This window comes from Botryllus schlosseri, chromosome 6, assembly GCF_051294905.1.
Source record: "Botryllus schlosseri isolate E-star chromosome 6, Bs_hap1, whole genome shotgun sequence".
NCBI classification, from domain to species: domain Eukaryota; kingdom Metazoa; phylum Chordata; class Ascidiacea; order Stolidobranchia; family Styelidae; genus Botryllus; species Botryllus schlosseri.
This window is the reverse complement of record NC_137241.1, coordinates 24,779,814-24,807,724: the sequence shown is the minus strand read 5'-3', so window position 1 is coordinate 24,807,724 and position 27,911 is coordinate 24,779,814. Positions and strand designations below refer to the sequence as shown.

Below are 27,911 nucleotides of genomic sequence, written 5' to 3'. Positions count from 1 at the left end.
GCGGTGAGGACATTATCCTTATTTTTACTCGGTAGGTGGTAGTAGATCCCGCTGAATTCAAACAAAGAAACTCGTCAGTACTCCACTGTATACAGTTCATTGACGCAAAACATCCGGTGAAAAAGGTGGGCTTCATTATATTCTTTTACGAATAGCCAACATTGTCATATCAGCTAGTGTGAATCAGTATTTGCATTCGTGGAATTCTCTGTATTCTTATCAGTCTGAAGAGGATAATTCTTCGCTGACGGTGATCGGACGTCCCACGTCAACAGGCATTGATACTCTCTTGTAATAGGGCAAGACACTGCGCTATACGGAGGTATCATGTTACATCTGTCTCGGTGCTCGGTCATACGTCGCATCTAGCTGTTGACACAAGAAGATGTTATGTGAACTTGCTGTTGCATGATATTACAACATTCCCCTGCCCAATTTCGGAACATATATCTGAATAATGTAAGATCAGGGGATTCTTTTACTCTCTGTACCTCGTAGGCTATCTGCCATCTGAGTATCATATCACATGATGGGGATTCCCTGTCTGATTTCCAAATGGAGGCGGATCCCAACGTCAAATGATATAACAAGAGATTCATCAGTCGCGTAAATGTTGTGCTAAGATAACAAACGCACACGCTTTATGTGTGTTTTGATACTGATTACGCTAATCCGATAAGCAATGTCGTTGGTGTGATCGTTTCGTAGAAATTGCGAGGGATTTACATTGTGAGGTTGTATTTAAAAGGGGGGATTTCGGCGACAGTCTCATTTCATATTTGGCGCAGAAGCAGCGAAGAAGAAGTTCACATCTGAGATTAGAAACGTCGACAATCAATATGTGGAAGAGCCTCGCGAATATTTGCTTGTTGAGTATGGCTGTTGTCTCCTCGCAAGGTACGTTTTGATTCTACGCGGCAGGCTACCATCAGTTCCGCGTTCAATAAATCACCGCATAAGTTAATTGACTTAGATGCGCCGTGGACATTATTATAACACGATTGATTAGCATCATAAATCATAAGGTGGCTCAGCTAATCACCTCTCGACCATAACATCCGCGGATGGTTAGAATCTTCCACCACTTCTATATTGATAATAAAGTATGTATTCGTGTCATAACCGCGAACATACCAGATACAAGCACGTCCATAAATGATCAACATTACCTCAGCTGATAACCGCATGATACTGTAGTAGTTAGAAAGGATGACGTATAGCGTCGTATTGCAATGCAAAATCATCAAAGTCCATCAGCAATTTCTCCGAATTCTAGAACACAACTCAGGAAAGACTTCTTGGCTTTGCAATCGCGCGAATGAATAACTTTGAACTCCAGCTTCCTGTACACTTTCAAAATGACTATTTCCACCGCCGGAAAAAGTGACTGTGACGGTGTTAATTCATTTGGAATCCAAGAACATTTTATGATTTTGACAGTATAGGATATTTATCTGCTTCTTACAGTGAAAATCGCTTCGAATTTCGTTTCGATCGACTAGAGTCCCGCTGTAAATTTATGTCAGTAAAAATGTTCATATTATGGCGATTCGAACCGATTCTAGCTTAATATTCAACATCTGATTTGCCCATCCAGCGAAAAACCGAGTCATACATATACCCCATATTATGGTCTATTGTTCATCCACTCCTACGCTGATTGAAATATATAACATGTTTAGAATTATATCAGCGCATTTCAGCTTTAGCAACGCTTGTTAGCTGTAGATTAGCTTTTGAAACTCTTTTGAGTATAACACGGTGATTCTCAACCTTTTACCCAAGAAAGTTGCCAGTTTTTGTCGCACTCTCATCATATTGTACGGGCTACACCAAACACTTTTAGCATTCCGGTGAAGTTGTATCGGAAGTTATACCACATGTATGTGATAGGCGATGGCCTATCGATTCTTCATAAATTATGATGTCTGCTGAAACATATAGGTTACGCATAAATAATTTTCGCGAAGCGATACGAAAAATCTTGGCAATCTGAAAATTTAATCAAAATTATTCTTAGGTTCACGTATACACAACACGCCTCCGCATGGAAAAATGACGCATGTGTTACGGCTAGTACATAATTTAGCAAGTGTTGCCGAGCGCGGGAGGAATCAATGGGATGTTTCTCAACACTTTAAAATTTAAATTGGGGTTATCTGTAACAATAATAATCGATGGAATCTGAGTGAGCTGTGTTGGAGTGCTCACGTGAAAACCCCGCGACCTCGGGTTCAAACCCATGGCCCATAACTATACCCTTAGACTATGTCGCTCAACGTTGGAAAAGTCAATTAATCTAGCCTCAGTCCGGACAATTTACATTCTGACTATAAAAATCATAAACATCCCACGACAGAGTACTCGCTGGTGACGTCTATATAGTTACCATCGAGTTAGTAAGCCTGGGCTTCCGAAGAGTTCACAAATATATGTTTAATTGTTCATATTTCCGCGTTTCCTGTTTAGGAGGTCAATGTGGTCCCGCGATACTCACAGGGGAATCTGGCTGGTTTACAAGTCCGTCCTATCCAAACCTTTACCCGGACATGACGGTGTGTGATTGGATAATACGCGTCCGAGAGGGTAACTCCATACTAATTGAATTTGTGGACTTCCGTGCTGACGTGTCTGCGATTGACGGGGAAGCGAAGAAACTCGCCAACGTTTTGGTATATATATTTTTTAAATTTAAATTACGTGTACTCCGCCAGGATCGATATAGAGCGCGGTAAATTGGCCTTTGGTACTGTACCTAAGTGAATATTCTAACAAGTTTGACTCCCGAGTGTAGAGTAAAAATGTCACGAGGTTCCTCACACGAGCAAGAAAGCACTAAATTAAATTTCGATCGTATTTTCGGCTGTGCTGTAAAGCCGCAAATATACAATTTATCGTACCAGATTGCAAGACACCACTATATGAATACGCACATATTTTACAAGATCAAGCAAACACTTCAAATGCCTGAGAGCTTTGCGTCGATTAGGTAACAGGCTCGGGGGAGCAAATGACATAAATCTTTACTTGTTTCAATTATCCGTGAATTCCCAGATGGAACCGCAGCAGTAAGTAACAACATTCAAAACGTTATTCAGATATTTGACGCAAACGAAGAATTACCGTCAAACTATTTCAATCGGTCGGCCTCCGACGATATGCAGTCAGCCAGAATGGAGCCTTCCTTTCTTTCAAAATCGAGCATGGTCGTTGTGCGCTATGCTTCGTTAGGACAAGCGAACTCCCTCGTCTTCAATGCCACATACAAATGTGAGTGCATTATTGTGTAACAAGTTTTATGTGTCATCTCGTCAACAAGAGCAATATACACTTGGTGGGTCTCGAGAAGTGGATGCGAATATCCATTCCTAATGCATGCTATATCTGAGATGAATATTTGATGAGATTTTCACAGTATTCAAGTTTCGAGTCACCTTTAAACCACAGCATGTGGCGTAGCCAAGTATGCCAAATTGATGTAACCCAACTTTTGGTCTCCCCGCTGATCTAAGATTTCTGTCTGCAGACAATATGTTCGGTGTTCATTCTACAATCTGCATTAAGATATGTAGTTTAAGGAGGCAGGCGATTTTCGTTTGCTCGGATTTTTCGTGACGTATACTTGTAGAATGACTAATGCGCGTCATGTCAGCACACCGAGTGACGGTGTCAAGCGGTCTCAATTATTCGAATTGCATTTGTTGTTTTAAGAAGCAACATTTTCCGCGCACATCTTCCCGGTGTCGCCATCTGTCCGAGCTTAATTTGAGATTTCGTGCGACAGCGTTATCATTTAGAGACGCTCGTGAATGGGGATTATCAAGACAAATAACCCATCATGTAAATGCGGACGGGTATCAACACGGCATTGTGCGGGTGAGCTGCGAGCGTTCGGTGCTACGCATCTGTCGCCGTCGATCGATCAAAAATCAGTGACAAACATGGAATACGCAATCTTTAAGTTGGGATTACCACCGAAATATACCGTCCTGCTCAGGCTTGATCGAATAACGGCTGACGATATATATTTCATGAATATATATAACCATAGGTGTGCAACGTGCGGCCCGCAGAGATAAAATGTGCGGCCGGTGAGCAACAGCCCATTTTCAATAGTGTGCGGACCACGAAATTGGTTTAAATTGTGCTTGTAGTCGGGTACGTTTGAACTAAACTGAACTCGGCCAATCGAGGAGACAAAGACAGAATTGATATAATAACCTGAAAACATTTTTACAACCCGCGCTATATACCTCCAGGTGTTACTAATAATTGTTATGTGTCGCGTCGTCACCGTTACCACATCTTATCGTCATTGTTTTGTAACTATGGCAAAGGCAATATGTTGTTGTTGTTGTATGAATTTATTGGTGGTCGACTTGTAATGGTCTTTTACACCAGATCTATGCTTATAATATTCTAAATCGTTTAATACTGTTATATGTCTCGACCAGTGAGAAGGACATATTCGATCACAGTAACCATGGTGAGGGATTGACCAGTAATGATTGCAACCGGAAAGGGACGGCGTATCTTATTTGGTCACGTAGATACTGCCGAGGGCCTTCATATTTGGTGCAGAGAACGACGTAATGCTCAACTGTTTCTGGTATACGCCACAGCTTTCGCACTGTCCAGTATCGTGAATGCTCATTCTATATGCAGATGCGCGTTCTGTCTGCAATTACCTGTAAAGCCACTATATGCGGGTCGCCATTTCACACGTTATTTATATCTGGCCTGATTATCAAAAAGGCTGCACAGTACGGATGTAAACAAAAAAGGTAAACAATAGGGTAGGTATCGAACTATTATATCATCTGCTGTCGGTAAGATACGAAAATGTATGACGACCAAAATTAATAGTTTACTCTATCACTGCTTCCGATTAATGCACTGTTAGGGCGCAATCTATACCAAAAAATACACACAGTGGCATATAAACTATTGATCGAGTGATGATCGTGCCGACTTAAGATACTTAGTATACTTGAATAGTATGTTCATATTGAACTAAACCCGAATATTTTCGGCTGCCACTCATCAGGGGTAATCGTCAGCAGCTATAGTAGAGAATTGGAAAGAACATTGTATATCAACGATCGTATCACCAAATATGACGTCTTCGGCATAAAATTTCGAATATTCGGGGTGAAGAGATCGCTTACGCTCAATGTACTACTTTTAGATGTTACACGAACTCCTTCTGTTGGCACAAACCAGGCTGGCGTATTTCGACAAAAGTCGACTTCAAGGCACACAAATGAAAGTGTTGTTGTTGATTATGTTTCATGTCGATTACAACACAATATGGTGCTGTTCGCCATATCCAAAAAAGTGAAAGTTTGATCGGCCTCTCGCGACAACGAAAAATCTGTTTTCTCGATAATTTTCATCCCGAGAAGCTCGTTAGTATATAAATAAATCAAGTCGAGTTTGAACAGTATCTTCATTTATCATTAAAATTCTATATTAGTAGTAAAATCACGGGTACAGAGCTTCCAATTCGCGTCCTTCGCCGCTCATAGCACCAAACTATTGGTCTCTGGATGGCAATATTAAATCTGCTAATGTTATGAATTAGCGAAAACATTTATCCGATATGATAAACGCACGCCATCTCTATCAGACCAATATGAGTGGCCAAGGATAATGCGAAGTCGTGTTCCCCAGGGACGTTGTAAATGTCATTTTGGGCGCGAATTTAGAAATATTTGTATTCGCCCCACTCTTGTCACTGGCTACATTCATTTTACAGCTGTTAATAGGCTGGATTTCTGCAACGATTCAGAATTACTTCGCGATCGCCGTATCGACGTGTCTCGGACGAAATGCACGACGGAGAATTCGCCGCGTGGGTATTCCAAAACTTGTCGGATAGCGTGCTTCCCCGGCTACACGGAGCGAAAACCGACAATATCATGCGATAAAGGAAAGTTCGGATCGCAAGACCCGTGTGTTCCTATCAGTTCCCAAGTAGAACTCTGCCACCGTACGCAGATGGTGAGTTAGGTTATAATTTCATCCGCAAAAGATATCTCGCATGCGGTGTATATTAAACGATATTTATCAAATGTCAGACACATTTCCACATACTAATGTACTCACCAATCGCCTCTCGTCTACACTGTAAACGACAGTCGTGTATTTAAACGATTTCTCGATAACGTAGGGTTCAAATCAGACACACCGCCATTCTAGCACAAAATACCGCTTTCGCGCCTACTGCATATAGTGGAAAGGAGTCGAATACATCAATTCTTATGGAGACATATCTCAGGGGTGAAGTGGATTCTGTTTTCATGTACCACTTCAAGAAGGCGCAACAATGGTGTACACTTAAACGGGACCCCTACCTCCAGTAATATATCACAAGAATAGGTGTATCTGGATCGATTTCCCCATGTTGGAATAGTAGGGAAGCAAATTTTGGTACCAGTACCGATTTTCTAATTTGAACACTTCGCCATGGTGAAAATCTGATAAATACGTCTGTTTTGCATCCATGTATTTACACTGTACACACGCACGGTGTGTCGGTGACGCTTACTGCTATCATGATTGATTCACTCTCGATTCACCCCTTTCAGTATCCTAGAATAGAGATTATTTCTGCCGCATCCTGTTTACAATCCACCCGTGCATACAGTTATTGCGAATCAAGCAACCGAAAGGCTGCTACATCAGCGAACCCGGGGTCTCTGTGGATCAATTCTAATTCCACACATTCCGAATCACGCATATTGAATCGAATAAACAGATTGACGTTACTCATGCCTTTTTTTTCTTGTGGGCAAAGTGATGTTGATTGGCAGCTCTCCGCGAACAGATCAGACGGTCAAACATCAAATAACACTTGAATAGACGACCTATGCAAACGTATGTTCTCACTTGTGCGCACTATACGCGCTCATTGCGAACAGCTTCATTTTGGAACTACAGTGCCTACTAGGGGGATTTATTTCTGTTACAAAAAATATTGAAAAAATAGTGATTCGGTGCGAATCGACATGGGGATATTTGATTACGATTCTAATCGACAGTGAGAGAGAGAGAGAGAGAGAGAGAGAGTCTTTATTTTTCATCCAAACAAAATACATGAAAAACAGACGGCAATGATGGTAGTACAGAAAATATGCATGCGCAGTATTCGGTATCAGATAGGAATAATCGATACGGCCGTGAAGGTCAACTAGTCTGATCACCCCGGTCAACTCTACACAGTCTGGCTGTATAAAATGATATTTAAAAAAGGAAAATAAAAGAGAAAAAGTTAACGATGGTAGCAAATGATCAATTTTACAAGCCAATTTACATTAGCGTGTAACTATTTGTGAGTCATTTATGATTTTCGAGTGCTAACATTAAATTCTGCACTTTTAATCGTTTCATTTCATTTTGGGCTATTTTCGTTACGATGTGAAACGTTATATTCTCGTGGCGCAAAAAGCCAATGGGCGACAAGCATCAAATCTTTTTGTTGAAATTACAACAACAACATTGAATTTTAATGGTTACTGGTGATTATTTAACAAAAGGATTTGACTCTTATGCCCTGTCGGTTTTTTGCACCACGGTCAATGAAATCCAAATTGTAAACCAAGAAAGGATGTAGTACGAAATAACTATCAAATATCAGAATGAAGTTAATGAGTTGGATCTGGCGCGAATTGAGAAAAAAGCAGAGGCAGTGCGCTCGTCAAAACCACACAAAAGTCACGTGATTGCGCACGAAGTATAAAGACTTGACCCGTAAGATTCAAATCTCTTAACGACGATTTGAACACCAAACTTTGCTGCCTGGATATTTTTATTCGCCATTTGTCATATACACGGACGTTGTTTCTGATTTCACAGTATTACCGCCATTAATTATTCAGAAACGCTGCATTTACACGCTCGAGGAGTTGGTCGAGTATTGGGCTAAGTACGGCGGGGAAACACTCGCAAATGAGGAGGACATGGCTCCAGATATTTTGCTATCAGAAGCGCCAAACGAAGATTTTGCTGGAGTGATGCGAGACAACCCTCCACTGGATAAGGTAATACCGCAATATCTCTGTAATCGCATTTGTATCGGTGGGGTTGCCACCGGTGAGTGTGCTGAGTTGTATATGGTGGGGGCGGCATAGTGCGAACACCTTGAAAAGTTTTGAATCGTGTGAATACATTTTTTATCTAACGGATTTCTATAATTACGAATCTATGACGTTATGTGATCAGAGGTGGTCAGTAACGAAGTACTTCTACTTTTTGAAGTACTTGAAGTAGATTTTGCCTACTCACACTACTTTTTAAGTAGTTATGATTTTAGACTACTTCTACTTCTACTTGACAGTTTTTAGTTTTGTAGGCAAAAATAAGCGTAGAATACCTACTTACTTACTTACTTGTGAACCACCACTTCTACTTCTACTTGAGTAGAAATTCCGACGTTACTTCCACTTCTACTTGAGTAGCGACAGTGACTACTTTGACCACCTCTGTGTGATGTCACATTGGTGATTCCACTCTACCACACAACACTACAGTATACACGTGCTGGGCTTACGCCAAGCACTTAGCAGTGACGGGTACGGGTCATCTTATTAGTCACAACCAAAGTAGAGTCATATGTCAAGCAAAAACAACAACACTCTGCAATACAATGGCATTAGCTTTCTTCAAAGTTCTCGACATCTCAACTTCACATCGTTCATTGCGTTACATACCGAATGCATAAAGAGAGTTGAACCACAAGACGCAAATCAATTCGTCATAGATTGGCATTTAAAATTTATATTGTTTTATGATGGCCGATGGCTAGTGTTAGCGCATGGTAGATCGATAGATCCGGAGGTAACGTATTTAGCTGTATCGGTTTATGACACTGTTACTTTGAGATATATGTAAAGTTGTATAGGCCTATGTATGAATATGTATAATGTAGGCACAGGGTATTGATTTCGGTACCAGGAGCACACCGGTGTGTCGTAGTATGCAGACGAAACGCCGAATATGGCAGTATATGAGAACATGAACTATATTTCCGTTAGCTAACCACAGTGGGTCAATAGTGACTGATATGAGGCATCTGGATATTGGCGGGAGTCATAGTCAACCGTTTAGGCTTTATCTATAGTGCGGCTAATATCGGGATGTATATGGTAGAACCCTTATGTCTCAAATCATTATATGACGGTGTTTGAGTAGGATCCATAACCATGTTTACTTTTAGTTTTAACGACACTACTAATAATACAATTGATCATATTCACATTTTTTCGTCTGCCTATTCCCGTTCTGTATCGTTTAATTTGGAATTTTCCATTCAGCCCCAATTAAGCTATTGCAGTAGTGACTAATGACACTTGCCATATGCTCAGCAAAATCGGATTCGAAAATGATTGCGTCTGCGAACACTATGTAGTTAAAACCAGAGGTGGTCAAAGTATTCAGGATTGATACTACTCAAGTGGAAGTAAAATTAAGACCGTAAATTTCTACTCAATTACATGTAGATAGGATATGTCAAAACTACTTTACCTAGAACTAAGGTTTGAGAGGTCTCGAAAGTACTCATGAAGTTATAACTTTAATAAGTATAGAATTATTTTGAGGCATTGTATACTTCGGGCAGTCAGTCGGATAGGTCTGTACAACTTTCATAATGAACGATGCAACATAGCGGCCAACACAAAGTGACCATTGAAAATGCAAATGGGGGAACTTTTCGAAATATACATTCAGTTTATATGGAACAGGGGCCATTTCGCTAGGTTATTACGACAATTGCACTCGTCAAAGTGAAGGAAACCCATCAGAAAATGCGAAGTGTTCGCAGTAAGTATATTTTTGCTTCAAAACCGTGAATTAGAAGTGGGAGTAGTCATGACCAAGAATATCCAATGCCTATACGAGTACTTCGAAAAATTATAAGTGCTTCGTTACTGATTACCTTTGTCAAAATAGTAAATACAGGTGATTGGCAATCGAACAGCTGTTTAGATGAATGATTACTTGACTAGTCTTTAAGCCCAAACTTTGTTCTCGGGTAATTCTTAGTAAGAAACTCTTACGTTTGGACGTATTTACTAGAGATGGTGTGAACGTGAGGTTCACGTTCGCATTCTGTGTGTGAACCTCAGAAATTTAGAGGTTCGCGTTCACAAACGAACCTTGGTAGGTTCTGCACTGTGAACCTTTTTCATATATTACAATTTTCACTTCATTATAACATCTTTGGTTGAAATTTGTTGCTTTTCAACTGCGGGCCACTATATGCATGCCGACGACAGCGTAAAAATCAATACCAATCGAGCATGCACCTTGCACCAATCTCAAAAATTTTACTTGCTTTGTTACAAAAGTTTGGTACAAATATCCAGCTTTCCGTTTGTGAATATTTAGTCACTCTCTGCTTAGAGCTTGACCCGCAATCCCACAACAGCAAGAGCGAAATACACTGCATGCAGGTAGTCAGCGAATGATGCCTATTCAACCAATCAATGAAATTGATATCGTTGTCTGATGTAGAAAATCTAGCAGGCCTGCGGGGTCAATCTTGATTTCCAATGTTTATTGTATCATAGAAACCAAATCCGTGCGGTTGGGGCTTTGGCTACTACTGTATAACTTGTTAATAGGTTAATATCGATACCAAGTATATAAACCCGTTTTACACTCTGCTCAATATCAACGTAGCAATACTCAGACGCCGAATGCATTGTCCGATCTGACCTAAACCGTTAAGGCGTAAGCTAATATTCCCTTGCAAGTTCTCGTCGAAATTGTTGGCAACGCGACGGAAGATATTGACTTTATGGGATTATTTTATCATTTGATTTACCCAGTTGATACATTTGGCGACGTTTAAAGCGTCAATATGTACTTCAGCATTGTGGCATTATGTGGCCCGAGTCGTCGCTATAGGTATTGTGTACATTAATATAGGCTATCACTTCACTGAAATGTAGGGCTGGAATTAGCAGTATGACATCACGTGACGTCATGAGGTTCACGTTCGCGTTCACACAGAACCTTTCAAAAAGGTTCGCGTTCACACGAACCTGAACCTTTCAGAGGTTCACACATCCCTATTATTCAGGGCTTACCAACGCGATGTTGGAGATACGCTTCTTATTCCCCAAATATTCCAGATAGTAGACAAATTCGCATTATTGTATGGGAGGCGGTATGTCATCTGTCAATGTGATTTATGATGTCATGATTAAATGTAATGCCTATTTTCTAAACGACTTACCAAGTAATACAAATGAAATGCACACCTCGCCAATGGCGCTAATAGTTATTAACGTTTCAAAATTTTCAGGGCATCGATTTAGAAAGACGGGCGCAAGATGTCGCAGCAAGAACACAGGGCATTTGTTTTGATAATGTATGGCGCAAGAAAAGCTTTTGTTCCAAGCATCCCGATGGTAGTTTCCTATTTAGTTGCAGCAGTTATACTGCGCCGTTTCGGCCTTCAAATGGTAAAACATATGCTGAAACAACACTGAGAGTTCAAAATAACACTTGTACTTCATGTTTTCAGTTCCACCGGCTGCGGTAAATTTGGCGCGTAAATGTGAACACTGCCAGAATATCGGATGCACTGTCATATTTTACATATAATCAACATCCACTGTGTATATGGAAAGAATGCCTATGTTCATCTTGTTTTGCGGCATTTGTGTACATGCCTTACCTATATTGTCTATAAATAGTCCAAAAACTAGAAGCAGTGGCCTCCAACTTGTTGCTAGCCAAGGACCCCTATTAAAACGGTAATAACGGGTAGATCCCCACATTTTCAAGAATCAACCCGACTTCAGTCACTAAACAAAATAGTCATCACCTTAGCGCGGGTGACTTTGGACCCCACTGACTATAGCTGACTAAAACTCAATAAACAGCTTCACTCGGGTATACGGCTGAAAATTACAATAGATAGCGCACGTCTGAACAAATGAAGGCGCCTTTATCTTACCTGGAAACAGATACATTGAAACAAATCCAGGTGAAAGTGATGTATTTTCGTTATTCGTTTCTTCCAATCACTAAAGCACTCACGGACCACCAGAAAACGTACTGCAGACCCCGGGTTTAGATACCCGGTTAGATAGAGCATATGGTAGAGAATGCTAATACGTTCGACAACGGAGATATGCCACAATTGTATGGTCACGGACGTTTTAATATTCAAAACTGCCGGAATGACACAGTTTATTAGAACCGCGACAGCCCGAGAAATTTACTACAGTTTTCTGTGTACCTGAATATTTTAAAATAATGTTAAAGGCCACGTCCACAATTGTCAAGAATGCTGATGGATTGTCACGAAATCACAGGGCGAATCATTTATTAATTATTTGTAACATCCATGGTAGCCACTGATGTGATCCATATTGCTAATCAATACAGATAGCTCATAGATCAGCCTTTGCATAGCAGTGTCCACAATAGCTGATGAACTCCCACAATATTACATGACGGTTTATCTATTTACATCATAAAATCCCAGATGTCCATTTATAGTAGAGCTAATTCTATGTGAAAAATCTGAAGGAATGCATTTTGTGAGCTTATTTAGGCGCACAATCATGAGTAAAACTTTAGGTCAACACAGAATCAGCCCTATGTGCGCATTATGGCGATTTTCACCGAATCCTCATCAGTCCAGGAACACGATCAGACAAATCGTTATTTATGGATGAGCACGTTTATAGTTTTTATGAGATCTCAATGTTTATTTTAGGAAACAAGCTTTAAGCTACCTACTGCTCTTTTTTAAATTTTGGTAACAATACTTTTTGATTCGGCGGAAAGCGACGATTTAGTGATTGTATCGCATATCTCGTTCTAGCTTCTATGATTTTTGGCAAAAGTTTAGTTGGAACGAGCCGAATACAAGGCACAAATGAGCTGTGACTATAGTGTGTCAAATATATCGTTTTGTAAAAAAGTGGAGAAGCAGTCAAGTCGCTACTCATGTTTCAACCATGTTTATATTTCCTGTTATCTGTGTTTCCTATCTATTTCCAATAAAATGGTTGTTTCGCATACGCATTCCATATATTGTCCGTTGAATCTCACAAGGTAAATCAAATAGAACTGCGCGGAGTACCTTCTGTCGAGGTAGCAGTTGGGTCGCCGCATTCCATGTTTATATATGGCGGTTGGTGACAGACTCTTTATCAAATGAATCCGAAGAGTAGGCCTATGCCGAGAGAATTAGGTCTATTTCACCTGTCTAAGGAAGACAGTGTTCGTCGCTAAATATATAACATGATAGTGCAACGAATGATCAATCCATATTCAATACCCGCATGAAAGGTACACCGAGTTCATTCAATGTGCATATGACCTCTTACCTACTTCGCCTAGGGCGGCCTAGCTAGCTCAAAGAGGTTATCTGATTTCAAAGACTGCTCAAAGTCGTTTCGACACCTTCCTATCTTTTCATTGTATCGCAGTTTTGTGGTGTTTTGAAATGATGAAAATATTATTAATTAAATTAAATTTAAAAAATTAATTGCTATGGCGGCACGGCTGCGAGTCTCCGCTTCTTATTTGTATGTATTTCAAGTTGCAAGAGATTCCGTGCTGTTGCATCACTTATGAGTGACATATCAGAAATGTTTTCCACCCACTTCCTAAAGAAATGATGGGAGTAAAATATGAAGGTCGCGTCGAGAAACCGGGTCGAGCTAGTGAACGTGAGGAAAACGTGCAGAAATCTCGCTATGGGTTAAACAGCAGAGACGAGCAGCGGCGCAACGGAAATTTATTTGGTCAACTGGCGTGCAATGGGGATAGTTGGAGTTTTCTTTTTGCTGCAGTTCCAATACGGTGGCTTCCTGAAGAAGCTGCGCCCTGCGGCTGCTGCCAAAAATTTTTTTTCCGATTTTCCGACCAGGAAAGCACTCCAAGCAGATAACACAAAAGGTAGCAAGACTCTAACTCTAACAGATTCTGTTCCGCATTCAACACCCTACTAATCTGAATCATCGTCCCAAATCAAACATCTTTAGCATGGACACGCTGAATTTCGGATATTTTATACTTCACGTGTAATATTTAATCATATGTGCATTCTCATCAACAATGGCGAAAACCAACTTCTCCCTTTCTTACTGATTCCCAATCTATTTCATCTCGAGTACCCCTTTGGCTGATATTCTAGTTCCCCTCTATCTTTTGACACCGACGTATTCTTATATAGAAAAATAGTGGTCACTTTCGGTTGTGGCAACATTGCAGACAATTCGGCATGTTTTCCCCGACCGGACAGATGTTTACTAAAAAACAAAAGATAGAAACATGCTTTAGACAAGGGCCGTGTTTTAAGCATGTTTGTTTTGAATTATTATTTGGTATTCATCGTGTTTGGACTGCATTGGTCATTTTACACCGGCCGGTATTCTTTATTATGATTCGGCATTTACCGACTTGTAGCACGGCCCACTTTGCGCGGATTAAGTGGCGAGGAGGTGTCTAAATGAACCTCCAACTGCGGTAGGAATTCTGCAGTCGACCTCGGTCGGACTCGCACTTGCAACCCATTGGTGTTGCAGTTGTGGGACGTACCACTACGCTATCTCGCCAGACTGTTTTAAATTGATTTTTGTTCAAAATACAACCCTAGTTGAAAGGCTGTCGTGGGTCGCACAAAATCGCATTGAAAGGCGCACTTTGGCAGTGGGGACCTTTTTTCAGGATACACCAGTGTTGGCAACAAGGCACTACCTTCGAGTCATTGTACACTTAGACTCGAGTCAAGTCATCAGTCAAGTCAAGTATAAGTTTCAAAGTACGAGGCATTATTCAGAGACATTGCATCTTGCTAGCTGTTTGAACTAGGGTTGAGGAACGAATATAAAGTTTAATCTACATGCAAAAAGGAGTTGTATCGCTCATGCATACCTACAGTGTCCTACCCCTGCTAATTTACTTGAGTAACTGAATAGGCCTACATGTATCGCCACAAGTCTACCCAGACATCAATGAGATACAGCTCCAACTGTTATCGAGTAATATAAACGTATACACTCTCATCGTGAGCATCAGCAGTGAACAGTTAGTTTAGTACTATGCGCTGCGAGCGGTATGTAGAACAGAGCAAGCTGTAAGCCCTGATAACTTCGTTTGCGGTCAATTGTTGCGGTTATTTGTGATATAACAAATAACGGATGCTCGTTGCTCAGTAACACGCACAATCATTGAATGACTGCTGGTTGGTCTCACAGGTCAAAACCAGTGGTGCCACTCCTAGTGTTTTAACACTAGATCTAGCGTTTTTTCGGTCGTCCTAGTGTTCTAGTGATTTTTTTCGCACAGTTTTGCTAATCTAGTGTTTTCCTGCAATTGTGCGAACAAGGAATATTCTAACATTAGACTACTAAATTTTGCGCTAAATTTATCGCTAAAAGGCGATTTGGTGTCTCTGGCTGTGTTTGTATTCATTTGCCGACGACAGCATACTTTCGTACTTGAGTGTATTGAATCCGTTAACACAAAGAACAATAAAATCAATCTTTCCTCTAGCTGTAAAATTTCCCTCTGTGATATACTATTATTTGATGAAATTAATGATTTCGGAAGAATGGGCTGCTTTGGCAAATTCGCAAAATGATCTGCAGGTATCAGTCAATGCCATCATCATCATCATCATTGGTTTATTAGCAATTTTATCAGTTCAATACACCACAAAAAATGCGATACAATGAAAAGACAGGAAGATGTCGAAGCGACAAGGAGTAGTCTATGGAATCTGACACCCACCTTGGCCTAGGCCAGTGGTTCCTAACCGGGGAGGAATTCCCCCCTTGGGGGGAATTTTGCAACTTTTAGGGAGGAATTCCACTTTAGAATTGTAACGGATTTCCCAAAATGTTCATGTCCGAACTGTCATGTTGGCAACCAGTTATATCAGAGCGTATGCTCCTTATAGCTGTTTTTTTTTTGCTGAAAGTATGTTCAAATGCTCTTTGAAATCTCTTTCTCCCATACAAGTTCGCCCTTTTTTTTGAACTAGTTCAGATGTGCTGCAGTTCGCAAGACAATTTTGTAGGCCAGCGACGGCCTCTCAATCAAATATATTCTAAGCGAGCAAATGTCGTGCCGAATCTATCACAACAAGGCCTCTAACGAAAGTATTTATCTTATATTTTCATGTCAACATTTTCATAATGTGACAAAATATTCCAACGTCATCGATTCAAGTCAAAGAGATCGCTAGCCTTGCTTTATTTTTAGTGAACAGCTACTCGATCGAAAAAATGCATGTTAAACTTGGTGCAATGTTGCCGAAACCGGATGAGTGTTTTAAATTTCAATGAGCTCAAGCAGGAAATCTGATCACGTGTATGTGATATATCAGGGTATATATCAGGGCTGTAACCAAGTCACGAGGCTCTGAGTCACAAGTCAATTTCACTTTCATAGTTTTGACTCGAGTCAAGTCGAGTCATTTTCAATTCACCATTGAGTCAAGTCCGACGGTCCAAGTCACCGAGCATAGGGTCGAGTCCGAGTTATGGTATTGTGACTCGAGTCCGAGTCCAATTCCTTGTGTTGACTGCTCAGTTTTCAGTTAAAGTCTTGTTAAATTCACTTTTTATAATTCTGTTTGGTGATATTGAATGATTTTGATTTAAAACATACTAATTTTCCTCACTTTGAGCAGTTTATTGTCGCATTCTCAAGTACCAGGACCAATAGACGAAATTCCAATAGGAAGACCACTTTACTGCGCTTCGAAATTACAATGAAATGTCGGTCTATGCCGTCTTATAGTCACGAGTCATATGGCTTGGTTCGAGTCATGTACAATGACTTCAAGTCGAGTCAATACACAGATTGTCTCTAGTCGAGTCGAGTCGTTTCCCTATTTTGATAAAATGACTCGAGTCAAGTCGAGTCATCAGAAAATGCTGAGTCGAGTCCGACTCGAGTGTGGTCAATCCTGCTATATATGAAAATACCAATATTATTGGCCAAAAGCATACGCACACTTGAGAAAAAAATGGCGAGACCAGCAAATTTATGCATACTGATTTTTCACAGCAGTTGTATTAACGATTGGTGCATGATAAGCCGAAAACACAAATGGAAGTATGGGGTCTGTTGAGTCAAGCCTTCCAAAATTTGTTTGATTGGGACCAAGACCATTGTTTTTGGAGGTCTACAAAGTATTGTTACAGCCCTGCTAGAAACAGACACTCCGTACCTCGCCCGGTCTTATTCTTCGGTCAACAGGTGATTGCGCGGTAAAAAATGACCTTTTTTAATCATCGGGCAGATTTCTCCTAAGGGGGGAATTTTGGCTCAAATTTCGGCCAAGGGAGGCACGAGATGAAAAAGGTTGGGAACCACTGGCCTAGGCGATGTAAAGAGGAGGCATGCACACTAAATGAAAGTAAAGAAGATAGGATGGAAAAATAATGCGACAAGAAATAGGGCGGCATGTCATGGGAAGCGAGATCGATAGGTCAGTCGTGGTCCGGTAATCTTGAGGATGGACTGTATTTATTTAGTAGTAATTGCTTGTATTTCGACTTGAATGTGGACATGCTCGTCGACTGTCGGATGGCCGGCGGGATACTGTTCCACACATCAGGTCCGGCATAATTGATGGAGCGATGATCTTTTCGGTCGATCATATGATATTTGGACGACGTGGACGCGCGTGTGTTGTACTTGTGCGCTTTTGATTCAGAGGTAAAGAAGTCATTGAAATATTCGGGGCAGCGACCGCAGTGAAACTGATACATAAACTTGGCGATTTCTAGTTTCCGCATATCTTCTATGTTTAGGACGCCGAATCTCTTCAGCAGCGACTTATTGGATGGGCAGCCAGGCCCCTTTGGAGCCCTAGCTATGATTCGGAGTACTTTATGCTGTAGTTTCTGCAGTGGCTTGAGTGCAGTTTTGCTGGCAGCCCCCCAACAGAGGATGCCATAATGTAACTTCGATTGGATTAAGGATTTAAAGAGTATCAGAAGAACCCATGCTGGCATGAAGCGCCCAAGGCTGTAGAACAGGCCGCACTTCGGTGGTAACTTAGTTTCTAGGGACTGAATATGACTCTTCCAGGACATGTTCGAGTCCAGTAAAACTCCGAGATATTTGGCATTATCTGTGTTGGAAACGGGCTGACCAGCGATATTAACGGTTAGGTTATTTTTTTAATTTACTGTCAGCAATTGCGATTTCGAGGCGTTTATGCAAAGGTTGTTCTGGGCCGTCCACTCATGGACTTTGGGCATTTGGTCACCAGTCAGGGCATCCAGCTCTGCCGTCTAACAGAATTTTGGCAAAAATTGAAATATGTGCACAATGGATTCGGTGAATCAAAATTCCTTTTACTGGGGAAGCTATTGACGAATCTCTTGGCATTGCCACATTCCGCTGAATGCATGGAAATGAAATATGCTGCGCATGGACACCTCCCCATTGTTTGGTTGAAGATGTACGGTAGTGAGCAAGATGCCACACAATATATACTTATGTTTGATCAATGGTGTACAATCAGAAGAAAATTTTTACGATGCGGTACAATTCGAAAGCGACAACAATATTTGATTTTTTTTCTTTGTTGAATTCGTTTCATTAATTACCGTTGAATAATCATGCAGTATATCATACATATGTATCGAATTCATGTGCGGAACACTTCTTATCTATGGATTTGCACCTTATGGTCATCATGATTACTTGGCAACGGCAAATTTTGACAGCAATTTACTAATCTAGTGTTTTTTCGCCAATCTAGTGTTTTTTTCACGACACAATATTGTGTTTTTCCAGGAACCTAGAGTGGCAACACTGGTCACAACGGCGTATCGCGAACAATCCGAACAATACAAGATACAGCTATTTAGTAGACACCGATTACTTAAAATTGACTAGTAAAGTTGCCACGAGTTAATCCATATTTCTGAAACGCCGAGTCAAGTCATGTCAAGTCATTTTTACAAAATGACTCGAGTCAAGTCAAGTCATACGAAAAATGTTGACTCGAATCTGACTCTGATCCGCAGTGAAGTCTAGTGCAAATATTATAGCACTCGTTCTGGAACTTGATCGTCTGTATGTTGCATACCTTGCTGGATCTGTGCATCGGATTTCCTTCATAATATATGCGTGTCAAGACTATTAACCACCGGGAAGTAAAAACAATACATTCAATATATCATGACTTTCACAAACAGCTAGCACATGGTCGCGCAATTCTGGCGATACGCCATTGGACAGGCGGCTTTAGAATATAATGAGTAATGACTACCACATAATGTATCTCACATCGATGTAGTAGCATTGCGGTGGTCGCGATATGCCCAGAAAATATCTGAGCTACTCTACTAGTATATACTTTATCAAAGCAATGAGAAAACACATCGAGATTAGCGAAGACTGTCGACATCAGAGAAATCGACTTTCATTTTCTTAGCTTCCGCGTCGGCTTGCGTACTGACAAGAGCAGGCCTCCGTTTGTGTGACGTCACAATTCGATGAGACCTTGTTTCCAGTTCTGTTACCTGCGTTATTTCCGCGTGGACTGCTTTGCTCATGACGCCATGGTCCGAAATAGGATGCATTATCCTTGAAGGATAGAAAGTATTCAGGTGAGCGTGGCTCAATGTCGGGACGCAGTCTGTAGGAGTTTTGTTTGGTATTTCATTGGAGGCCGATGTATATTGGTATTGTGAAGATGTTTCTTGGTTTGAGCTTGGTATCAGGGAGTCTTGGCTTTGCAGCACTGAGCGTAACGAAGTGGCTCGCGACAGCAAAGGATTTCCTCTGTTGATGATGTATCGTGACGCAAGTTCCTGACCTGTGACGTGCATAGATGGGCGATTTGTAAAATATGATAGATCATAACTCATAACTCTCCTACAATGAGAATAAGTGAGAATGGTTGATTTTACTAGAAAAGCAGGCGTGGCACAAAGAGATAGAAATCCACCTCGACAAGGGCGTAACCAGAAAAAGAAATTGAAGGTGGGAGCAAATTTTCTATGAATTGAGGGGAATTACCCCGTCCCACACGATTTATAGACGCGCGCCCACACACACACACACACACTTCGGTAACGAACTAAATCCGGTATTAGACGATCGACTCACGAACAAGCCTCAATGATATGAAAAACCATTGAAAATATAATGTGCAGTCGCGCGAGGCGCGAAAATTATTTCAGGTAAATGAATGAATTTTATCAATAATATCCATTGCAGATGATCGTTGATCAAGTGGTGTCTTCGAAAGTTTATGGCACCTAATTATAAATCTTGGGCAATGTCCATGCCACGGACACACGCCACACACGCACATAAGACTATTCATGAGGTTCTAGCGGGTTGACTTTGGCTGGGTCATTAATTGCTTTCTTACAGCATGTTGCTATATTTAGTGACCTCTGGTAAAAATATACCACTACTCTAAAGAGATTGGAATAGCTCACATCCACCAGACCAAACAAAAAAAAACTCACTGGTCAGGCTAGTGCGATTTCAAATTCGCACACTTTTACGAGGCAACATTTTTTAATGTGCGAGTCGCATTCCTACTGCGGAGGTATGATTGCAAGGACATGACTATATTCGGCGCCAGTCATTTAAGCACCTGGAAATCAATATCTAAGGATTCGGCAATCATGTGTCGATTTTATCGCCGTCAATCATTCTGGGAGCGCATTTCGTGGTGTCGCATTTCGAGGGAAAGGGCCTTTACCTATAATAGTCCCCTACTCGCATTCTGCGCACCCCTAGACTAAAGCATCCCAACTATTTCGCGCGATGCTAGGGAGATGTAGTTCTTTCATAATTGCCAATACGGTTCAACAAAATTATGGAAATTATACGTATTTTTAAAAAAACAATTGATTCGGGAGGGGTTTCCATAATAAGACTAGAAAATGTAGTTACGTTAAATCGCGCCATGCGCGAAGAAAATTTTTAGGTTGAATTCATCTTCCCCAAAGTACCCTATTTTTTAATGATTTGCGAAAATTTACCAAACATTTTGAGGGCCATTGTCCATTTCGCCCCCTCCTGGCTATGCCAATGTAGTTATACCCACTATCACGCAGTTTAGGATAGGAATTCAAGATAGGGACGCGTTACTGACTTTGATAATTCCCAGGGAAGATGTTTAGCTGGATTCGCCACCCTGTTATGCGGGTCGGAACATGAACTATTTCCCGGGAAGGAGGAGAAATGTAAATGTAAAAGCAAAAGTACTCACGTAATGCAATATTCGGTATTTGCTTATACAAATCCACCACAATCCTCTCCATTTCTTCCAGCGAGCTTCTTAACGTTAGTATGTAAGTCTTCGCCAACGCCATTGTAGCAATTTTTGATAGCTTTCTAACGGCCGGTCCGTGTCCATACGGCATGACCTGAAATGAGGAACGCGTTAATGAAGTAGCCTTTTATTCCATTGCGGATATTAGGGATGTTGTGAACCTCTGAAAGGTTCAGGTTCGTGTGAACGCGAGCCTTTTTGATAGCCTATATTAATATACACGATACCTAGCGACGACTCGGGCCACATACAGCTACAATGCTGAAGTACATATTGACGTTTTAAACGTCGCCAAATGTATCAACTGCGGCAATCAAATGATATAATATTCAGTTTAATCACATAAATCAGTATATCTTCCGTCGCTTTGCCAACAATTTCAACGAGGACTTGCAAGGGAATATAAGCTTTCGCTTTAACGGTCCCTTAACGGTCTATAGGCCAGACCGGACAATGTATTCGGCGTATGAGTATTGCTACGTCGGTATTGAGCAGAGTGTAAAACGGGTTTCTATACTTGTTACCGATATTACCCCATTGACAAGCTATACAGCAGTAGCCAACACCCCAATCTAACGGATTTGGTTTTTATGATACACTGAACATATAAAATCAAGATTGACCCCGTACGCCTGCTAGATATTTGCGTCAGACGACGATATCAACTTCATTGATTAGTTCAATAAGCATCATTCGCTGATTTCTACATGTAGTGTATTTCGCTCTTGATGCTGTGTGATTGCGGGTCATAAGCTCACACCAGAGAGTCACTAAATATTCCAGCAAACTTTTGTAACAAAGCAAGTACAATTTCTGAGATTATCAAGGTGCATGTTCGTTTAGTGATGATTTTTTTTATAGTGACCCGCAGTTGAAATGCAATAAAATTCATCCAAATATGTTATAATGAAGTGAAAATTGTAATATACGAAAAAAGGTTCACAGTGCAGAACCTACCAGAGATGAGCGGATTTGAAATTTCTATGTCCTAATCCAATCCAAATCCGAACCTTCAAATCCAAATCCTAATCCATAACTTTTTCATATTCAAGTCCATGTCCAATCCTAATCCGATTCCAACTGGAAATTCAGAAAAAATACTAATTTATGCAATAGAGGGATTCGAAAATTTTCTTTCACAACCAACGATTCACTCGATTCAAGATAACTTAGTAACCATAAGTACATTAATAACTGATCTGAATAAAGTTTGTCGCCATTCGCCACATGACGTTTCAATCTCCCAGAAAATAGGTAAATCCAATCCAAATCCTAATCCGTTCTGAAAAAAATGTCTAATCCAAATCCAATCCAAATCCGACAAAATTTCACAAATCCTGTTTTTTCAAAACCTAATCCTAATCCATGCTCATCTCTGAAACCTACCAAGGTTCGTTTGTGAACGTGAACCTCTAAATTTGTAAGGTTCACACGCAGAACTCGAATGTAAACCTCACGTGCACACCATCCCTACTATATATGTATTTTCTGGTGGCGATCGCTTTATGGTGCAACGCGGTATCGCTGGACGTACAGCAGAAACAAATATGTTTTACCTGCCGTAAGCCATCCAATGCGTTGTTCAAGTCGTGCATTCTCTTCCGCTCTCTCTCATTTATCTTCAGTCTGATATCTTGAAGTTCATCTTCATCCAAGTTCTGCATTTTCTTTGCCATCTACAAGTGAGGAAATGCTCTTGTTAAGGACTGTGGTAAATTTTTGGGTTGAGGTCAGATTTGCATCGCTAATGCAAGGAGGCGCCGCTTTTATAATATAGAAAGCTGTGGTGGGGTGTGGTGCCGATGGATTCCCAATAATATGACTGCAATTGAATGCAATTTGAGTATGAAGAGATTCAAAATACTACCACACGATTGGGATACAGGAAGAAGTTGAAATAAGGCAGGCACACTGAATGATAAATGCGGGATTGCACAGAAATTACGAGGCCGCACGTTGTCCCAAACAATATCTCATATAGTGCTGCAGCATTCGTGAGAAAGAGTGGGCTGACCAAAGATGTTGTTTTTACAGAGGGAGCCTCTTTCAAAATGGTGGTCTATTGTGTTGGGTGTGGATTGGTCGAAACGATCAATTCTGCGATGTGATCGCATGATGCGACTCTGTGCCACAAAGCACGCGATTTTTCGGTTTTGCGGCTGGATATTTCGCGGCAGTTGTTGATCTTGTAATTTTAGAGCAACGCTGCCGCGGGCCATGGCGCTTAAGATTACCTGTCGGACCATGAGTTCGACACCCCGGTGATTGCATCCCACCAATACGAATTTTATCACTTAGTTGGCTATCATTGTATATTATACTCTGAAGCGCGGATATCGATACACACAACTGAAAGAACCTATATACAGAGTAATATCGTACCTTTAAGAACCTTACTGGTTTTCGTCTGTTTGCACCGATCCGTCGATGACCATCTCCTAAATTCTGAATTTCTGAACGACGATAGCTTTGCGAGTTTGCACTGTTTCCTTCACTCCCTCCCCGAGGACTGTCTGGTAGCACGACGGGTTGTTTCGCCGTCAGATGATCTAAACACAGGTCCGATAACTTGTTAGGACAAGTCACGTTATTAAATTTAATAATTCCAATTCCGCACTGGAAATCAGCACCGTGCCACTGGTCGACAGATCAGGAATCAGAATAAGGAATATCGGCCTTGTGTAAATGACCATTACCAATGACTATAGTAATCGAAACACCATGAATACAACAACACAACAACAACAACGCCGATTCATCGCCATATTTAGGACTGCGTATGAGAACGTCAGCCATTTTGTATAGCTCTGAACCGCGCCAGGTTTAAAAATGCGTTATACAACTACTAGAAATACCCTCAATTATTATCATAGGCAGGCAAACACTAATAAGAATGACACATTGATTTTGTAACTTCGCCAGAATACTGCATATTGAAATAAGCATGCATAAAATATATAACGGTTCGTGCATTTCATATAAATGTTGTAATCCAAACCTAAGCACGCGCACCGTAATTGGTACACCCTGTATAATACCTTCGCTCTTACAAGAATCATTTAAAGATTTTATTGATAATATGGGAACTCATTACCTTTTCGGTGCGTTTTAAATTCAACAACCGAATATGAATCGTAATCCCACTTCTTTTCTTCCTCCATTCCAAAATTATTTCAATCCCTTTCGTAAGGCAGCAATAGAATGTCATTCGTAGAATCATTACCATGTCCTGCATTGAGTCTGCTATATATGTATGGAGTCTTTGATGAGAGAAAAAATGACCGGTTTCGAGATTATGCATGCTCAATACGTGATTAACAATTACAGCATACCCCTCAAGAGAGAAAGGAGACGAATGAATTGGTTTCTGAGACGCTATACTTGGATCAGGTTAACGAATTTCAACTTTATGGTTCAGTAAATTCGATTGTAGTTGAAAGCGAATGTCGATTGATGCTGGTACGAGCATATAGTGCTAGGACAGCTGTTCGAAACTCAATCATTCGAGCCTCAAGACGACAAACATGCCCCAAAACTTTTCATTTTCCGCTCGTATCCAACTGGCACTAGAACCAATTACGAGGCTTAATGCGATTGAAATTGAATTAGTTACAATATGCCGGAAAGCGCGCCAAGTCACATTCAACGGATAAAAGGCCCCTGCCGACTTTTTGTAGAACTTCCAACCACATAAATGTATTATCCGACGTGAGCATGTGGAATAAACTTGTTACATACAAAGCCGACTATCTTTTTCGGTCGAAGTCATGTTTTAACCTTGCGAGTGTATCGCAATTGCGCAATACAAATTGAACAATGCCGCGGCTCACATCTGGTTCCAAATGTGGCCATGGTGTTGCTCACAGCAGTAAATGGCGCTGTTCAAGTTGAACACAATAACGCCATAGAATTACGCCAACAAAGACTTTAATATTTATGACTGGATGATGCATTTACAACTATATATTCCAACGGGGAATGCTGTGAAATGGCGATCATTATATTAGGGGGCGTGGGTGATTTTGAAGGGAGTGTGCGATATGAACATTTTCTTTGCAGTTGGATGCAAAACAAAACGATACAAAGTACGTGTAAAATATTTTCAAGATATAAGGAAATGGGAAACAGACAGAAAAAAAGGAATATGTGAACCTTGCGTCAATCCTGCATCGTGCACGTATGTGCAATACGCATATGTGGACAATAATTTGACAGTGAATAGTGGGATAGCGCCCATTGCACATCTTCTGTTGTTTCTTTTATCTCCGTTTTTTGTTGTTTTCTGTTGCCTTGTATTTTTATAATCACCGCCCTTATTTATTTTCCTTGAGCTGTTCTTGTAGCTCGTCGAGGATTTTTCTGCTTGTTCCTCGTCTTCAAGCTTCCTCCTTCTTTCAACCTCATGATTATTGATGCATTTATCCACTTTTCCTTTATTTGTTTCTTTTCCTTTTTCTTGAGGTTCGTCCCTTCCATACTGGCTGCTTGTAAGTTGTTAATATTTTGACGAAAGCGTTTGTTTGGCTGTGTGTCATTACTTAATTACGACAAATTATATAGTTACAAGACTCAGAGGTGGTCTTCAACGAAGTAGTTCTACTTTATCGAAGAACTCAAGTATATTTTGCCTACTTCCGCAACTTGATCAAATAATCAAAATTTCAGACTAATTAACCAAACAGACTACTATTACTCCTATTACTATAATTTCAGCCCACTAACTTGTACTACCACTACTTCTACTATGCACAACCGTGCGAAATATGGTCCCTGTATCATAACAACATAATATATTTTCGTAAATTGCACTATTTGTAGTGTCATCAATTGATCTTGAATTTTCAAAAGTATAGTCACCATCCGATTTACCACTGAAAGCTTGCAGCACCTCGACCAAATCTACTGTTTAAAACTACTTAAGTAGGCTACTTTTCAGACCGTTCAAAAATAACATAAATTATTTTTAAAAAAGTTTCTGGTTTAAAACTGGGGGCAGTGAACACCACTTGACTAATTTACGATACACGATATCTACTTTACTTTTCGGACTCAAAATCAGATTGAAATGACCTTCAGATTTGGGACGTAGCCTATCGGGTTCGGCGACTGAGCGCATGATGATATTCATGTGATTTTAAGTTAATTTTATTCAAATCCATTGCAATATTATTAGGCGTTCGTACAATGGCACATTATATCTATCGAAGTCATGGTGGTCGATACAATTTGTGCAATATGGAATATCGTCTGAATCACTGTGTTATGAGGAAGACGTTTAGCACGCATGAATCAATCTCATTTCGTATATGCTTGACTCGACTGTTAAATACGGAAATCTCCCGTCAGGAATCCGTCGAATATGTGTATTTCAAAAGATCACCCGTTAACCAATATGTTGTCGATTCGATTAGCATTGGGACGTATCAAAATGTCTCGGATTAATCCTTTTGTTACCGTATCCCAGCGATTGAGTTGATCAGATGAGATGATCCAGTTTGCTGAGTCTGTAGAATAATAATTGAGATTAAACAGATTAAAATAAGCGTGCCGTAACGGCGGTATGGATATTTTCAATATGTTTCTGTTCGGCACGGTTCCGGGGATTTGACTGCGCCATTTAGATTCTGCTTACGTCATAACCTTTACTTCCGAAGATACTCTTCAGATGGAATTCACCAGACGTAAGGCCTAGCATTTTCAGTAAAATTTATTAATAATTTCACCAAATGCACGCAATTGCAATAAAATGAGGGAGCAGAGATTCGAAACGGCTTGGAGAAGTCTGTGAATCACTCGCCCACTTTGGCCTACAGCCCTAGAACATATAATTAAGAGACCTGTGCACTGAGTTACATGTATAACAGAAAATAACATCAAAATACACTTGACGAAAATGAAGTGTCATTTAGCACATTGAAATCGACGTTTGAGGACTGGGTGGTATACCAGCCCCTATCCATATTTGGTAATAATGTCATCGATTCATTGTCCGGTATGTACAATAAGTGACCATCTTCCTATCCTTACTAAAATACGGATATGGCCATATAGTTGTGTTGCGTTTATACCCGAAGAAATTGAACACAGTTGGATAATCGCCACGACACCAATGACATTAGGTTCCACCCTTGGCTCTACCATTCGTAAATGTGCCATTCTGCCCTGGTTGGCGATTCCGAGTCAAAGTGAACATTGTCAGTATGTACCCGAGGCTGTTGTGAGCGAGAGCATGAAGAGTGAAAGAGCAAGAGATTGAAGTCTTCGACCGCAATTGCGATAGCCAACGAACATGAGCTTTAAAGTGTCGTGTTGAACAAGGTCTTAAAAAGAGGCAAGCGCCACTCTAAATGTCACATAACGATGTCAGTAAATGCGCAATTGTTTGAATTTCGGTTTGTATTTATTTCACTGTATCCTGGCATGCCAAGTACAATCACCGATTTGTATAGACTGTGAAATCATTTTGCGTATCCGGTTGTTCGTGTAACGTCGAATACATCAGTCAGTATGTATTGTATATATATAGGTCAATGTACAATGATTAATTTATCAATTGTGCAGATAGCAATGCTGCATACTTCCTACAGAATCTTTCGCAAACCAATCCGCCGTGAAAAGC

At 40.6% G+C, this 27,911-nt stretch overlaps 3 protein-coding genes across 4 annotated transcripts in view; 2 read left to right on the top strand and 1 right to left on the bottom strand.

Moving 5' to 3' along the window:
* Window positions 1-530: 530 nt before the first annotated feature.
* On the top strand, window positions 531-13,052 carry LOC145441748 (uncharacterized). Its single transcript, XM_080319688.1, has 7 exons — window positions 531-897; window positions 2,470-2,672; window positions 3,099-3,270; window positions 5,759-6,003; window positions 7,881-8,042; window positions 11,312-11,471; window positions 11,534-13,052. The coding sequence occupies exons 1-7, from the start codon at window positions 840-842 to the stop codon at window positions 11,611-11,613; spliced, it is 1,080 nt and encodes a 359-aa protein (XP_080175814.1). The 5' UTR covers window positions 531-839; the 3' UTR covers window positions 11,614-13,052.
* Window positions 13,053-17,054: 4,002 nt separating this feature from the next.
* Window positions 17,055-27,911, top strand: part of LOC145441744 (disintegrin and metalloproteinase domain-containing protein 10-like) — a 110,917-nt gene continuing 100,060 nt past the window's right edge. For both annotated transcript variants that reach the window (XM_080319682.1, XM_080319681.1), the window contains exon 1: window positions 17,055-17,058. The gene's annotated coding sequence lies outside the window, so the exon portion shown is untranslated. The remainder of the gene's footprint in view (window positions 17,059-27,911) is intronic.
* LOC145441745 (uncharacterized) lies at window positions 19,086-24,864 on the bottom strand. The gene is made up of 5 exons (XM_080319683.1): window positions 24,387-24,864; window positions 23,675-23,841; window positions 22,849-22,968; window positions 21,230-21,386; window positions 19,086-19,816 (listed from the first exon to the last, which is right to left on the bottom strand). Exons 1-5 carry the CDS (start codon window positions 24,451-24,453, stop codon window positions 19,386-19,388), a joined length of 942 nt encoding a protein of 313 aa, XP_080175809.1. The 5' UTR covers window positions 24,454-24,864; the 3' UTR covers window positions 19,086-19,385.

Coding starts and splice junctions, on each gene's coding strand:
- LOC145441748 (XM_080319688.1), top strand. CDS start 840: ATGTGGAAGAGCCTCGCGAATATTTGCTTGTTGAGTATGGCTGTTGTC. Junction 2,673..3,098: donor AGAAACTCGCCAACGTTTTG/GTATATATATTT, acceptor AACGTTATTCAG/ATATTTGACGCAAACGAAGA. Junction 3,271..5,758: donor CTTCAATGCCACATACAAAT/GTGAGTGCATTA, acceptor TTCATTTTACAG/CTGTTAATAGGCTGGATTTC.
- LOC145441745 (XM_080319683.1), bottom strand. CDS start 24,453: ATGGAGGAAGAAAAGAAGTGGGATTACGATTCATATTCGGTTGTTGAA. Junction 23,842..24,386: donor ATTTAAAACGCACCGAAAAG/GTAATGAGTTCC, acceptor ACCTGTGTTTAG/ATCATCTGACGGCGAAACAA. Junction 19,817..21,229: donor AATACCGAATATTGCATTAC/GTGAGTACTTTT, acceptor TGCACGTCACAG/GTCAGGAACTTGCGTCACGA.